General features: G+C 44.5%; 1 protein-coding gene across 1 annotated transcript in view; it reads left to right on the plus strand.

Moving 5' to 3' along the window:
- Positions 1–13261, plus strand: part of LOC134352161 (cytosolic carboxypeptidase 3-like) — a 97989-nt gene that overhangs the window by 28590 nt on the left and 56138 nt on the right. Inside the window, exons 3-4 of the mRNA XM_063059461.1 lie at positions 7596–7778; positions 12238–12345. Coding sequence (XP_062915531.1) covers positions 7596–7778; positions 12238–12345 — 291 coding nt within the window. The remainder of the gene's footprint in view (positions 1–7595; positions 7779–12237; positions 12346–13261) is intronic.

Consider the following 13261-nt stretch of genomic DNA (forward strand, 5'->3'; position numbering starts at 1 on the left):
ACTTCACCTATACTCAAAATGCAAGATTCAAGATTGTCTAATGTCATTTCCAGTACATGAGTGTAAAGGAGAACAAATTAATTGTTATTCCCAATCTGATGCAGCACAAAACAGAATACAGTAAGATAAAGAACACGATGATAAAAAGCACAATAAATATATATACATTAGCTAGCTTATATACATAGACTGATTGTATGAATGCCCATAAAGAGACACCAGTAACAGGAGTGTCTGTACGTAAGGTGACTGACGGGATATGATGAAGTAGTGGTGGAGGGGGATGCAGAGAGGTGGATTAGTAGGTGAAAGTGCTGATTCGCCTTGCTGATTGAGGAAAGTAACTGTTTTGAGTCTGGTGGTCCTGACATGGACAAAAAGTCCAGGAGTAGGGTGGAGGGGGATCCTTCTTGATGTTTCTGGCACCTTTCTGTATATATGTCCTTGATGACAGGTAGGCTGGTGCCAGTGATGTGTTGGGCAATTTTGACCACTCATAGAGCCTTTCTGTCCACCAGAGGGCAGAGTCTGTACCATTTCTTCATTCCTTGTAAGCACTAAAGACTGATGATGATAACAAGCCGGCTTTATAAATGTGTAAGGCCATCTATCTAGTGCTTGGAATTTTGACTGAAGCTATGAATTTAGGCAAAAGGACACACAAATATGTAACATGTTTCTTTTTGTGATGCAAGGATGTGGACCTGAGTAATGGGGAAAAGTTGAATAGATTAGAACATTATTCCCTTGGAGAGTAGGAGTACGAAGGGAGATTTGATTGAAGTTATAAATAGGGTAAATGCAAGCAGGCTTTTCTGATTGCAATGAGTTCTACATATTCACCTCTGGCTAAATAAAATCCTCTTCGTGTCTGTTCTCTATTCTGAGGCTGTGCCTTCTGGTCCCAGACTCTCACACTACAGGAGACATCCTCTCCACATCCACTTTATCTGGGCTTTTCAGTATTCAGTCGGTTTCAGTGAGATCCTCCACCCTCATTCTTCTAAACTCCAGTCTCTGGGCCTGAGCCTAAACTCCAGGACCAGAGACATCAAATACCCCTCATACATTAACCCTTTCATTTCTGGAATCATTCTCCTGAACCTCCTCTCCAACGCCAGCACCTCTTTTCTTAGAAAACACAGAACACAGAACACTAGAGGAACTCAGTGGGTCAAGCAGCGCCTGTAGAGAAATGGACAATTGACGTTTCAGATTGACACCCTTTGTCTGGAGCTATCCACGTTCGTTTTTGAATTTGAATGGACTTTGTTGTTGTCACATGTAATAGGTACAGTGAAAACCTTCGAGGAGTACAAGGGAAATCACTAACAGAATGCTGAATAGAGTGTTACTGCTACATGGTGCAGGGTGCGGGTACAAAATAAGGCGCAGAGGCCAGGATGAGGTGGACTGTGAGGTCAAGAGTTTGTCTTTAGCATATAAAAGGTCCATTTGATAGTTTTATAACACCAGGGTTTAAGCTGTCCTGCTGTCCTTGAGCCTACTGGTAGGTGTTTTCAGGGCTTTGTATCTTCTGCTCGATGGGAGGGGGAGAAGAGAGAATGTCCGCAGTGGGAGGAGTCTTTGATTATGCTGGCTATTTTACTGAGGCGGTGAGAAATATAGGCAACACACACAAAATGCTGGAAGGACTCAGCAGGCCAGGCAGCATCTATGCAAGAGAGTCGAGTTGCTAAGTTGTCGGCCCGAAATGTCGACTGTTTACTCTTTTCCCATGGATGCTGCCTGGCCTGCTGAGTTCCTCCCGCGTTTTCTGCATGTAGCTTTGATTTCTAGCATCCGCAGATTTTCTCTTGTTTGGGAAAGGAGAAATATAGACAGAGGCCACGGAGGGGAGGCTGGTTCCTGTGGTGTGCTGAGCCGTGTCCACAACTCTGCACGTGGTCACAGGCAGAACAATTGCTGTACCAAACCGTTATGCATCTGGACAGGATGCTTTCAATGGTGCAACTATAAAAATTAGTAAGGGTTAATGGGGACATGCCAAATTTCTTCTGCCTCCTGAGGAAGGAGAGGTGTTGGTGAACTTTCTTGCCGTGGTTGTCCAGGACAGGCCATTGGTGATGTTCAGTCCAAGGAATCTAAAGCTGTCAAGCATCTCAACCTCAGCACCGTTGATGTTGATGCAGACAGGAGCATGTACATTGACTCTTCCTGAAGTCAAAGACCAACTCCTTTGTTTTTCTGACATTGATGGACATGTTGTTGCCTTGACATGATGTTACTAAGCTCTCTACCTCCTTCCTCTATTCCAAACTCATCATTATCTGAGATAATGGCCCACTACAGTCATAGCATATACACACTATTAGTTGGAGTTAGAGCAATCATGAGTGTACAGGGAGTAGAGAAGAGAGCTCAGGACATGAGCGTGCAGAGCATCAGTGTTTAGAACAATCGTGGCCGAGCTGTTGCTGTCGATCCTTACTGATTGTGGTCTGTTGGTAGGAAGTCAAGGATCCAATTGCAGAGGGAGGTATCAACTCCCTGGGTCTGAAGTTTGGTGATGAGTTTGCTTGAAGGCGGAACTGTACAATAAACAATTGTCTGACATAAGTACCATAAGGCCATAAGATATAGGAGCAGAAGTAGGCCATTTGGCCCATCGAGTCTGCTCTGCCATTCAATCATGGGCAGATCCAATTCTTCCAGTCATCCCTACTCCCTTGCTTTCACCCCATACCCTTTGGTGCCCTGGCTAATCAAGAACCAATCTATCTCTGCCTTAAATTCACCCAATGACTTGGCCTCCACAGCCACTTGTGGAAACAAATTTCTACAGATTTACCACCCTGTGACTAAAGTAATTTCTCCGCATTTCAGTTTTAAAAGGATGTCCTCCAGTCCTGAAGTCGTGCCCTCTTGTCGTAGAATCCCCTAACATGGGAAATAACTTTGCCATATCTAATCTGTTCAGGCCTTTTAACATTCGGAATGTTTCTATGAGATCCCCCCTCATTCTCCTGAACTCCAGGGAATACAGCCCAAGAGCTGCCAGATGTTCCTCATACAGTAACCCCTTCATTCCTGGAATCATTCTTATGAATCTTCTCTGAACCCTCTCCAATGTCAGCATATCCTTTCTAAAATAAAGAGCCCAGAACTGTACACAATGCTCCAAGTGTGGTGTCACGAGTGCCTTATAGAACCTCAACATTACATTCCTGCTTTTATATTCTATACCTCTAGAAATGAATGCCAACATTGCATTTGCCTTCCCGACTCAACCTGGAGGTTAACCTTTAAGGTATCCTGCACAAGGGCTCCCAAGTCCCTTTGCATCTCTGCATTTTGAATTCTTTTCCCATCTAAATAATAGTCTGCCCGTTTATTTCTTCCACCAAAGTGCATGACCATACACTTTCCAACATTGCATATCATTTGCCACTTTGCCCATTCCCCTAAACTATTTAAGTCTCTCTGCAGACTCTCTGTTTCCTCAACACTACCCACTCCTCCACCTATCTTTGTATCATCAGCAAATTTAGCCACAAATCCATTAATACCATAGTACAAATCATTGACATACATTGTAAAAAGCAGAGGTCCATTGATAACTGGCAGCCAGCCAGAATAGGATCCCTTTATTCCCACTCCCTGCTTTCTGCCAACCAGCCAATGCTCTACCCATGCTAGTAACTCCCCTGTAATTCCATGGGCTCTTATCTTGCTAAGCAGCCTCATGTGCGGCACCTTGTCAAAGGCCTTCTGAAACTCCAAGTACACCACATTTACTGCATCTTCTTTGTCTACCATGCTTATGATTTCTTCAAAGAATTGCAGTAGGTTTGTCAGGCAGGATTTTCCTTTCAGGAAACCATGCTGGCTTTGGCCTATCTTGTCATCTGCCTCCAGGTACTCTGTAATCTCATCCTTAACAATCGATTCCAACAACTTCCCAACCACTGATGCCAGGCTAACAGGTCTATAGTTTCCTTTCTGCTGCCTCCCACCCTTCTTAAATAGCAGAGTAACATTTGCAATTTTCCAGTCATCCGATACAATGCCAGAATCTATCGATTCTTGAAAGATGATTGTTAATGCCTCCGCAGTCTCTCCAGCTAGTTCCTTCAGAACCCGAGGGTGCATTCCATCAGGTCCAGGGGATTTATCCACCCTCAGACCATTAAGCTTCCTGAACACCCTTTCAGTCGTAATTTTCATTGCAGGTGCCTTTACTGTCCAGATGCTCCAGAGGTGAGTGTAAGGACCGAGCGATGGCAATCACCTGTTACCTGTTTTGGTAGCAAGCTAATTGTATTGGGTTGAGGTTTTCTGGAAGGCTGGAGCTGACGTAAGCTTTCAAAACACTTCTTTATGGCAGACATCAGAGCCACGTTATCTTGCTTGTCCTAGGTACGGATGATAGTGATCTTCTTAAAGGAGGAGAAAACCACAGACTGAAGCAGGGAGAGGTTAAAGATTCTGCATATACCCCTGCTGTCCAGGTCCGATGGATAGCAGGGGTACATGCTTTCCAATGTGCTCACTCTCCAGAAGGCTGATCTTGTGTCTGCAGTGGTGACTGTGGGTTCGGGTTCCCTGGAGACGACCAGGGTAGGTGGTGACACATCTGTTCCTGTTCAAAGTATGCATGGAGTGTGTTAAACTCCACCGGGTGGGATGTGCTGCCGTCGGGCGATGCTGACTGACTCTGTTTTGTGACCCATCACGGCGTGTACGTCCTGCAGCAGCTGAAACTGGTCTGGGACTGTACTTTGGGCTGGTATGGTCTCCTGGAATCCCTGATGGCTTTACAGAGACTGTATGATGATTTCTTGTATCGGTCAGGGTCACCCGATTTCAATGCTGCAGACGTAGACTTCAACAGGTGGTAGATCACCTACAGTTTCCCGTTTGGGACACCTCCATTGTCCTCTTTAGTACGGAAGCCTCAACACACTTTCTGATAAAGTCAGTGACGTTGCTGACAGACTCAACTTGCCCGGCAGCTGAAAATTTGAACATGGACCAGTCTACCAACTCAAAGATAAGATTAAGATAGGGTTTGCTTTATTTTGTCACATGTACATCGAAACATCGAAGCATACGGCGGTTTGCATCATTTGCACCAGCCACCAGCATAGTCCGAGGGTGTGGTGGGAGGCAGCCCGCGAGTGTAACCAGACTTCCGGTGCCAAAATAGCATGCCCACTACTTAGCAACTCTAACCCGTGTATCTTCGGGATGTGGGAGGGAAACAGAGCACCTGGTGAAAGTACAAACTCCGTACAGACAGACAGTGGGGGGGTTTGAGCCCCAGTTGGTGACTGCCAGAGCAGTAAAACAATACACTAACCCCGACACCCGAGCAGTCACGTGGAAGCTCAGACCAGCACTGTGTGAGTTTCTGTTCCGGATTCTCCCGCTTGTTTGTATACAGGGAGTAGGAGCACAGCCTGGTTGTCTGATTTACCAGCGTGTAGATGAGGGCTGGCTCAGCTGGTGGCTTTGATGGTTGTATAGCATGGACGAGGGTGTTTGGCTCCCTGGTGGGACAGGAGATGTGCTGGTAACACTAACCCAGAATAGTACAGTACAGGTTCTTTGGCCCATGATGTTGTGCCAGCCTTTAACCTGCTCTAAGATCAAACTAATCTTTCCGTCCAATATAGTCCTTCATTTTTCTATTATCCATATGCCTATCTACGAGTTTCCAAAATGTACCTGCCTCTCCTACCACCCTGGTTGGGCGCTCCACACGCACACACACACCTCTCTGTGTAAAGAATATTCTTCTGACGTTCCCCCCATACTTTCCTCCAATCACCTTAAAATTATAACCCCTCGCGTTACCTATTTCCAATCTGTGAGAAGTCTCTGACTGTTAACTCTATGCCTCTGATCATTTGTAGATCTACATCAAGTCACCTCTCATCCTCCTTCACTCCAGGGTGAAAAGCCCAAACTCAATCAACCTGTCCTCATAAAACATGCTCTCTAGTCCATCCAGCATTCTGGTAAATCTCCTCTACACACTCTATATCAGGGGTCTCCAACCTTTTTTGGACCGCGGACCGGTTTAATATTGACAATATTCTTGCAGACCGGCTGACTGGGGGGTGGGGGGGGAGTGCAGGGGGTGGTGTTCAAGTAGGGTTGCCAACCTTCTCACTCCCAAATAAGGGGCAAAAGTAGCAGTCAAATACGGGACACTTGTGTTTACCCCGAGAAAGACTACCATGACCATGAAGCCTTGTGCGGGCACCTGTGTGCACATGTGTGTACGTGCCGATTTTTTTCTACAAATCAGTTTTGGCTTAATCTTCTCGTTTCTGTTAAGTGAAACTACATTGTGCATACATTAATTCTACTTTATATAGGCTGTGTATTATCATATCATTCCTGCTTTTACTATATGTTAGTGTTATTTTAGGTTTTATGTGTTATTTGGTATGATTTGGTAGGTTATTTTTTGGGTCTGGGAATCCTCAAAAAATTTTCCCATGTAAATTAATGGTAATTGCTTTTTCGCTTTACGCCATTTCGGCTTACGAACGGTTTCATAGCAACGCTGTACCTTAGCAGGGGAAATACGGAACAAGGGCAGTCCTGTATGGGATAAACCAATTTAGCCCAATATACGGGATGTCCCGGCAAATATGGGACAGTTGGCAACCCTGTGTTCAAGTTCAACAGGGCGTGACAGGGAATGAGAGAAGGTGCAGCTGACTCATATAGTTTCATATCGCCAAATCAAATCGTTTCCTCGCGGCCCGGTAGCACATGCTTTGCAGCCTGGTACTGGTCCGCGGCCCGGTGGTTGGGGACCGCTGCTCTATATAGCTTCCATATCCCTCCTATAATGGGGTGACCAGAAATGAGTACAATACAGAAATGAGTGTGGTGTAAGCAGAGTTTCTTAGAGCTGCAACATTACATCTGTGTGGTAATACACTCTTGAAACTGTCCTGGTAAAAGTCTCCAGCAGCAACGAAAAGTGTCTCTGGATATCCTGCTTCAAGGCTGTTGACTGCAGATTATAGTTCATTGAGTCCGGTCTTCACATCCATCCGGGGTGGGATGTAGACCGCTGTCAGGATAGCAGAAATGAACACCCATGGCAGATAGTATGGGTGACACTTCACAGCTAGATATTCCAAACTGGGTGAGCAGGACCCAGTACCCTCAAGTTATTTCCTCTGCCAAGTTTATAAGTTCCTCTCTTGTTCTAACTTGCTTCCGAATGGTAGAAATTCCTGATGACAGGTCTAGATCCAAGGCATTGACTGTCCATTTCCCTCCGTAGATGCTACCCAACCGACCGATTCCCTTCAGCACCTCTGTATGTTGTTCCAGATTTTGTGTCCACAGTCTCTTGTATACCCACTGGTGTTCTGTTTTAATTCTCAAACTAGTTAGACCATAAATCATAGAACAGAGAACAATACAGCACAGTACAGGCCATTCGGCCTGCGATGATGTGCTGACCTTACAACTTATTCTCAGATCAATCTACATAACCCTCCATTTTTCTATCATCCATATGCCTATCTAATAGTTTCTGAAATAATTTCATTTTATCAACTGTTGTTATGTACTATAGATACTCTCTTCTCTTTCCCTGGAAGGGTGTCAGAATAAGCTGCTTCTCCCCCGTACAACACAGATCGTGATCGAGGATGGATTTGAAGGGCTTGTTCATCGCCTGCGCGAACCTTGGGATCTTCACGGCCTGTCCACCAAGCGGACGGGTCAATCAGTGTGTTGGCCCCAGGAGTGTGAGGTCATTAAGGAGCGGATTCGACACATTGGTGAGACTGACACACAGAATGGTGGGCTGTGTTTTAAGTTTTAACTGGGCTAGACTTGTATCCTTCGGAGATTCGAAGGTTGAGATGCAATGATGAAAAGATTCTGAGAAGTCTTGTGAGGATGCATGAGGAAAGAATGGAGAGAATCTAAAACCAGGCATAAAAATAAATAAATAGATTGGTTTTGTCAGGAATTGTGGAAGACGCTTGACCCAAACAGAGCAGTGGGTGATCACTTTAATAATAAACTGCAAAATACAAGCCACAAGGTGCCACAAAAAAGGAGAGAACAGATACTTAACATGACATGACGAGGGTAACTGAAGGCTAGGAACAACTGGTTGAGGCTGACTGGTTCGATGGGTGAATAAAAGACCGTGGATGAGAGCTGGGTTTAAATAGGCTGCAGGTGATGTGTGGAAACGAGTGTCAGGTGACTGTTAGCTGGGTGGAGATTGGGTGGTGCCTGCCTGTGTAGGCTTGACAGAACACCACCCCCCCACCCCACATCTGGCAGGACGATCCAGATGGGTCTCATGGAACTCCTCGATGAGCGATGGATCCAAAATGAAATTGGATGGCACCCGAGACCTCTCCTCCGGGCTGTACCCTTCCTAGTCAACCTGGTACCATACACCACACCCACACCGATGTGGATCAATCAACCAGCGAACCGTGTACACTGGACCACCCTCCACCATCCTGGTTCCGGAGGTGCAGGCTCAGGTGGTCTGAGTGGTCCATGGACAACAGGCTCCAGACAGGACTCTTGGAAGGTAGGTGTGATCCTGAGGGACAGTGGCAGATGGAAACAGGAAGTGACTGGGTGATACGATGGGTAATCTTAAAAGAACAAATAAATCAATGTGAGAGCTTGAGGGAGTTGATGCACAGGAGTAGATCTCGGGTGGACAGCTAAACACGAACCCCAGGCCAGAGAAGTCTATCTGAATGCTACTCATAGTTAGCCTGGCAGCATTCCACATGGTTGGCAGCCAGGATAGCCCTTTGTACCCTCTTGCAAGCATTCTGGCATCGGCAAACCAGGGCCCTGGTGGATGGGACCTCCACCATTGGCTCCTCCTTGGGAATGATGGTGGTTGGTAGCCAAGAAGCACTTTGATGAAATCCAAAAGGTCATGGTGTCCATTTCACAGGCAAGGGACTTAAAACATTGAACATTACAGCGCAGCACAGGCCTTTCGGCCCACAATGTTGTACTGACCTCTTAACTAACTTCATGGTCAATCTACCCCTCCCTTTCCACCTAGCCCTCCATTTTTCAATCATCCATGTGCCTATCTAAGAGTCCCTAATATATCTGCCTTTACCCAAACTCTGGCTAAACGTTTCAGACATACGTCATTCCCTGTGTAAAATATGACCACAAAATCATAAGACATAGGGGCAGAATTAGGCCATTTGGCCCATCGAGTCTGCTCTACAATCTCACCATGGCTGATCCAACTTTCCTCTTAGCCCCAATCTCCTGCCTTCTCTCCATATCCCCTCATGTCCTGACCAATCAAGAATCTACTAACCTCTGCCTTAAATATACATAAAGAATTCCACAGATTCATCGCTCTTTGGCTAAAGCAATTCCTCCTCATCATTCTAACGGGACACCCCTCTATTCTGAGGCTGTGTCTTCTGGTCTTAGACTCTCCCATTCCAGGAAACATCCTCTCTATATCCATTATATCAAGACCTTTCATCATTCGATAGGTTTCAATGAGGTCAGCCCTCATTCTTCTGAATTCTAGTGAAAACAAACCCAGAGCCATCCAACACTCTTCGTATGAGCCATTCAATCCTGGAATCATTTTTGTGAATCTCCCTCTTTTGAACCCTCTCCAGTTTCAGCACATCCTTCCTAAGAAACGGGGCCCAAAACTGCTCATAATACTCCAAGTGGGGTCTTGCAAGTGCTTAATAAAGTTTCAACATTGTATCCTTTCTTTTATACTCTAGTCCTCGTGAAATGAATGCTAACATCGCATTTGTCTTCCTCACCACGGACTCAACCAACAAATTAACCTTTAAGAAATCCTGTACAAGGTCTCGCAAGTCCTCTTGTACCTTATGTTTTTTGTATTTTCTCTCCATTGAGAAAACCGTCAACCTTTTCATTTCTTCTACCAAAGTGCATGACCATATGTTTCCTGACATTGTATTCCATCTGCCATTTCTTTGTCCATTTTCCTAATCTGTCTAAGTCCTTCTGCAGCCTCTGTACTTTGTCAAAACTACCAGCCCCTCCACCTATCCTCATATTGTCTGCAAACTTTGATACAAAGCCATCAATTCCATCATCCAAATCATTGACATATAATGTAAAAAGAATCGGTCTCGATACAGACCCCTATGGAACAGTACTAGTCACCGGCAGCCAAGCAGAAAAAGCTCCCTTTATTCCCACTCTTTGTCTCCTGTCAATCAGCCATTGCTTTATCCATGCTCGAACCTTTCCTATAATACCATAGGCTCATAACTTGTTAAGCAGCCTCATGTCTGGCAGCTTGTCAAAGTCCTTCTGAATATCCAAGTACACAATATCAACCAATTCTCATTCATCTATCCTGATTGTTATTTCTTCAAGAGATTCCAACAGATTTGTCAGGCAAGATTTTCCCTTGAGGAAACCATGCTGACTGCGGCTTATTTTATCATGTGCCTCTAAGTACACTGAGACCTCATCCTTAATAATCAACTTCAACATCTTCCCAAGCATTGAGGTCCAACTAACTGGCCTATAGTTTCCTTTCTTCTGCCTCTCTCCTTGAATAGTGGAATGACATTTGTAATTTTCCAGTCTTCCAGAACCTTTCTAGAATCTAGTGATTCTTGAAAGATCATTACTAATACCTCCACGATCTCTTTCAAAACTCTGGGGTGCACACCATCTGGTCCAGATGGCTTATCTACCTTCAGACCTTACAGTTTCCCAAGAACCTTCTCTCTAGTCATGGTAGCTTCCCACACTTCACAGCCCCTGACACCTGGAACTTCCACCACACTGCTAGTGTCTTCCACCATGAAGACAGATGCAAAACACTTAGCAGTTCATCCACCATTTCATTGCCCACCTTTACTACCTCTCCAACATCATTTTCCAGTGGTCCAATAGCCACTCTCGCCTCTCTTCTACACTTTACAGTATGTATCTGAAGAAACTCTTGGTATTCATTTTAATATTATTGCCTAGCTTATTTTTGTATTTCTTGACCTTCTTAATGACTTTTTTTAGTTGCCTTCTGTTGGTTTTAAAAGTTTCATAATCCTCTAACTTCCCACTAATTTTTGTTCTATTATGTGCCCTCTCTTTGGCTTTTATGTTGGCTTAGATTTTTCTTGTTAGCCATGGTTGTACCATCTTCCCTTTATAATACTTCTTCCCCTTTGGGATGTATATATCCTGTGCCTTCCGAATTGCTTCCAGAAATTCCAGCCATTGTTGTTCTGCCATCATCCCTGCCGGTGTTCTTTTCCAATCAATTCTGGCCAACTCCTCTCTTAAGCCTCTGGAATTCCCTTTACTCCACCATAATACTGATATACCTGACTTTAGCTTCACCTTTTCAGATTTCAGGGTGAATTTGATCATAATATGATCACTTACCCCTAAGGGTTCTTTTACCTTAAGCTCTCTAATCAATTTTGGCTCATTGCACAACACCCAATCCAGAATAGCTGATCCTCTGATGGGCTCAAGCACAAGCTGCTCTAAAAAGTCAACTCTTAAGCACTCTAGAAGTACCTCCTCCTGGAATCCAACACCAACCTGATTTTCCCAGTCAACCTGCATATTTAAGTCCTCCATGACTATTGTAGCATTGCCCTTTAGGCATACATCTTCTATCTCCTGCAGGCCACATCCTTACTACTGTTTGGGGCCTGTACTCAACTCCCATCTGTGTCTTTTTACCTTTGCAGTTCCTTGGTTCTATCCACAATAATTCAACTACTTCCAACCCTATGTTACCTCTTTCTAATGTTTTGAAAGAGCAACAGAGGAACAAAATTCTTAACCCTGAACTTTCCTAAACTTTCCTCCACTCATCTTAAGCAGATGTCCTCTGGTATTGGCCATTGTAGCCATGGGAAAAGATGTCTCTGGCTGTCCACTGCATCTATGCTTCTTATCTTGTACTGCTCTATCAAGTCACCTCTCACCCTCCTTCACTCCAAAGACAAAAACCCTAGGTCGCTCAACATTTCCTTATCAGACATGCTCTCCAATCCATCAACATCCTGGTAAATCTCCTCTGCACCCTTTCTAAGGTTTCCACATCCTTTCTATAATTGTCAAAAGGTATCTCCCCCACCCCAATGCTGCTCGACTGACTAAGTTCCTCCATCAGACAGTTTGTGGCTCCAGACTCCAACACCTGCTGTTGCTTGTGTCTCTTACCACTCCAGAGTCTGATTGCAAGGCCTGATCATCTCTTGTATTTTACAGTGGGAATTCCATTAGAACCAGAACCTCTCTACACTCCATCTGGGTTGGAGGAAACATCAACCTGCACAGATGCTGAGGAAGGTGAAGTGGTTTACATCACTAATAAAGGTACAGAAAGAGTCGACATGTTCTCTGGTCAGTTCTAATTGGAAGACATGCTCAAGTGAAAGATTATGTATACCTATAATATAGAATAGTAAATGTCCTTTGACCCTCAATGTTCTGCCAACCTTTTAGACCATAAGATAGAGGAGCAAAATTAGGCCATTTGGCCCATCGCATCTCCTCTGCTATTACATCTTGGCTGATCAATTTTCCTTTGAATCTCCTGCCTTCTCCCTGTATCCCTTCATGTCCTAACCAATCAAGAATCTTTCAACCTCTACCTTAAATATATATAGAATTGGCTTCCACAGCTGCCTGTGGCAAAGAATTCCAAAGAATCACCATTCTCTGGCTAAAGAAATTCTTCTTCATCTCCGTTCTAAAAGGAAGCCCCTCTATTCTAAGGCTCTGTCCTCAGCTCTTAGACTCTCCCACAAAAGGAGGCACCCTCTCTATATCCACTCTATCACAGTCTTTCACCATTCACTAGATTTTAATGAAGTCACCCCTCATTCTTCTGAATGCTAGTGAAAACAGGCCCAGAATCATCAAATGCTCTTCATAGGACAAGCCATTCAATCCTGGAACCATTTTCATGAACCTCCTTTGAACCCTCTGCAGTTTCAGCATATTCTTTCTAAGGGGCCCAAAACTGCTCACAATACTCCAAGTGAGGCCTCACCAGTGTTTTATAAATTCTCAATATTACATCCTTGCTTTTATATTCTAATCCTCATGAAATGAATGCTAACATTGCATTTGCCTTCCACACTACTGACTCAGCCTACAAATTAATCTTTAGGCAGTCCTGCACAAGGACTTCCAAATCCCTTTGCACCACAGTTTTTTGTATTTTCTCTCCATTGAGATAACTGTCAACCCTTGCATTTCTTCCACCAAAGTGCATGGCCCTACATTT

The sequence above is a fragment of the Mobula hypostoma genome, chromosome 1 (assembly GCF_963921235.1).
Source record: "Mobula hypostoma chromosome 1, sMobHyp1.1, whole genome shotgun sequence".
In the NCBI taxonomy this organism is placed as follows: domain Eukaryota; kingdom Metazoa; phylum Chordata; class Chondrichthyes; order Myliobatiformes; family Myliobatidae; genus Mobula; species Mobula hypostoma.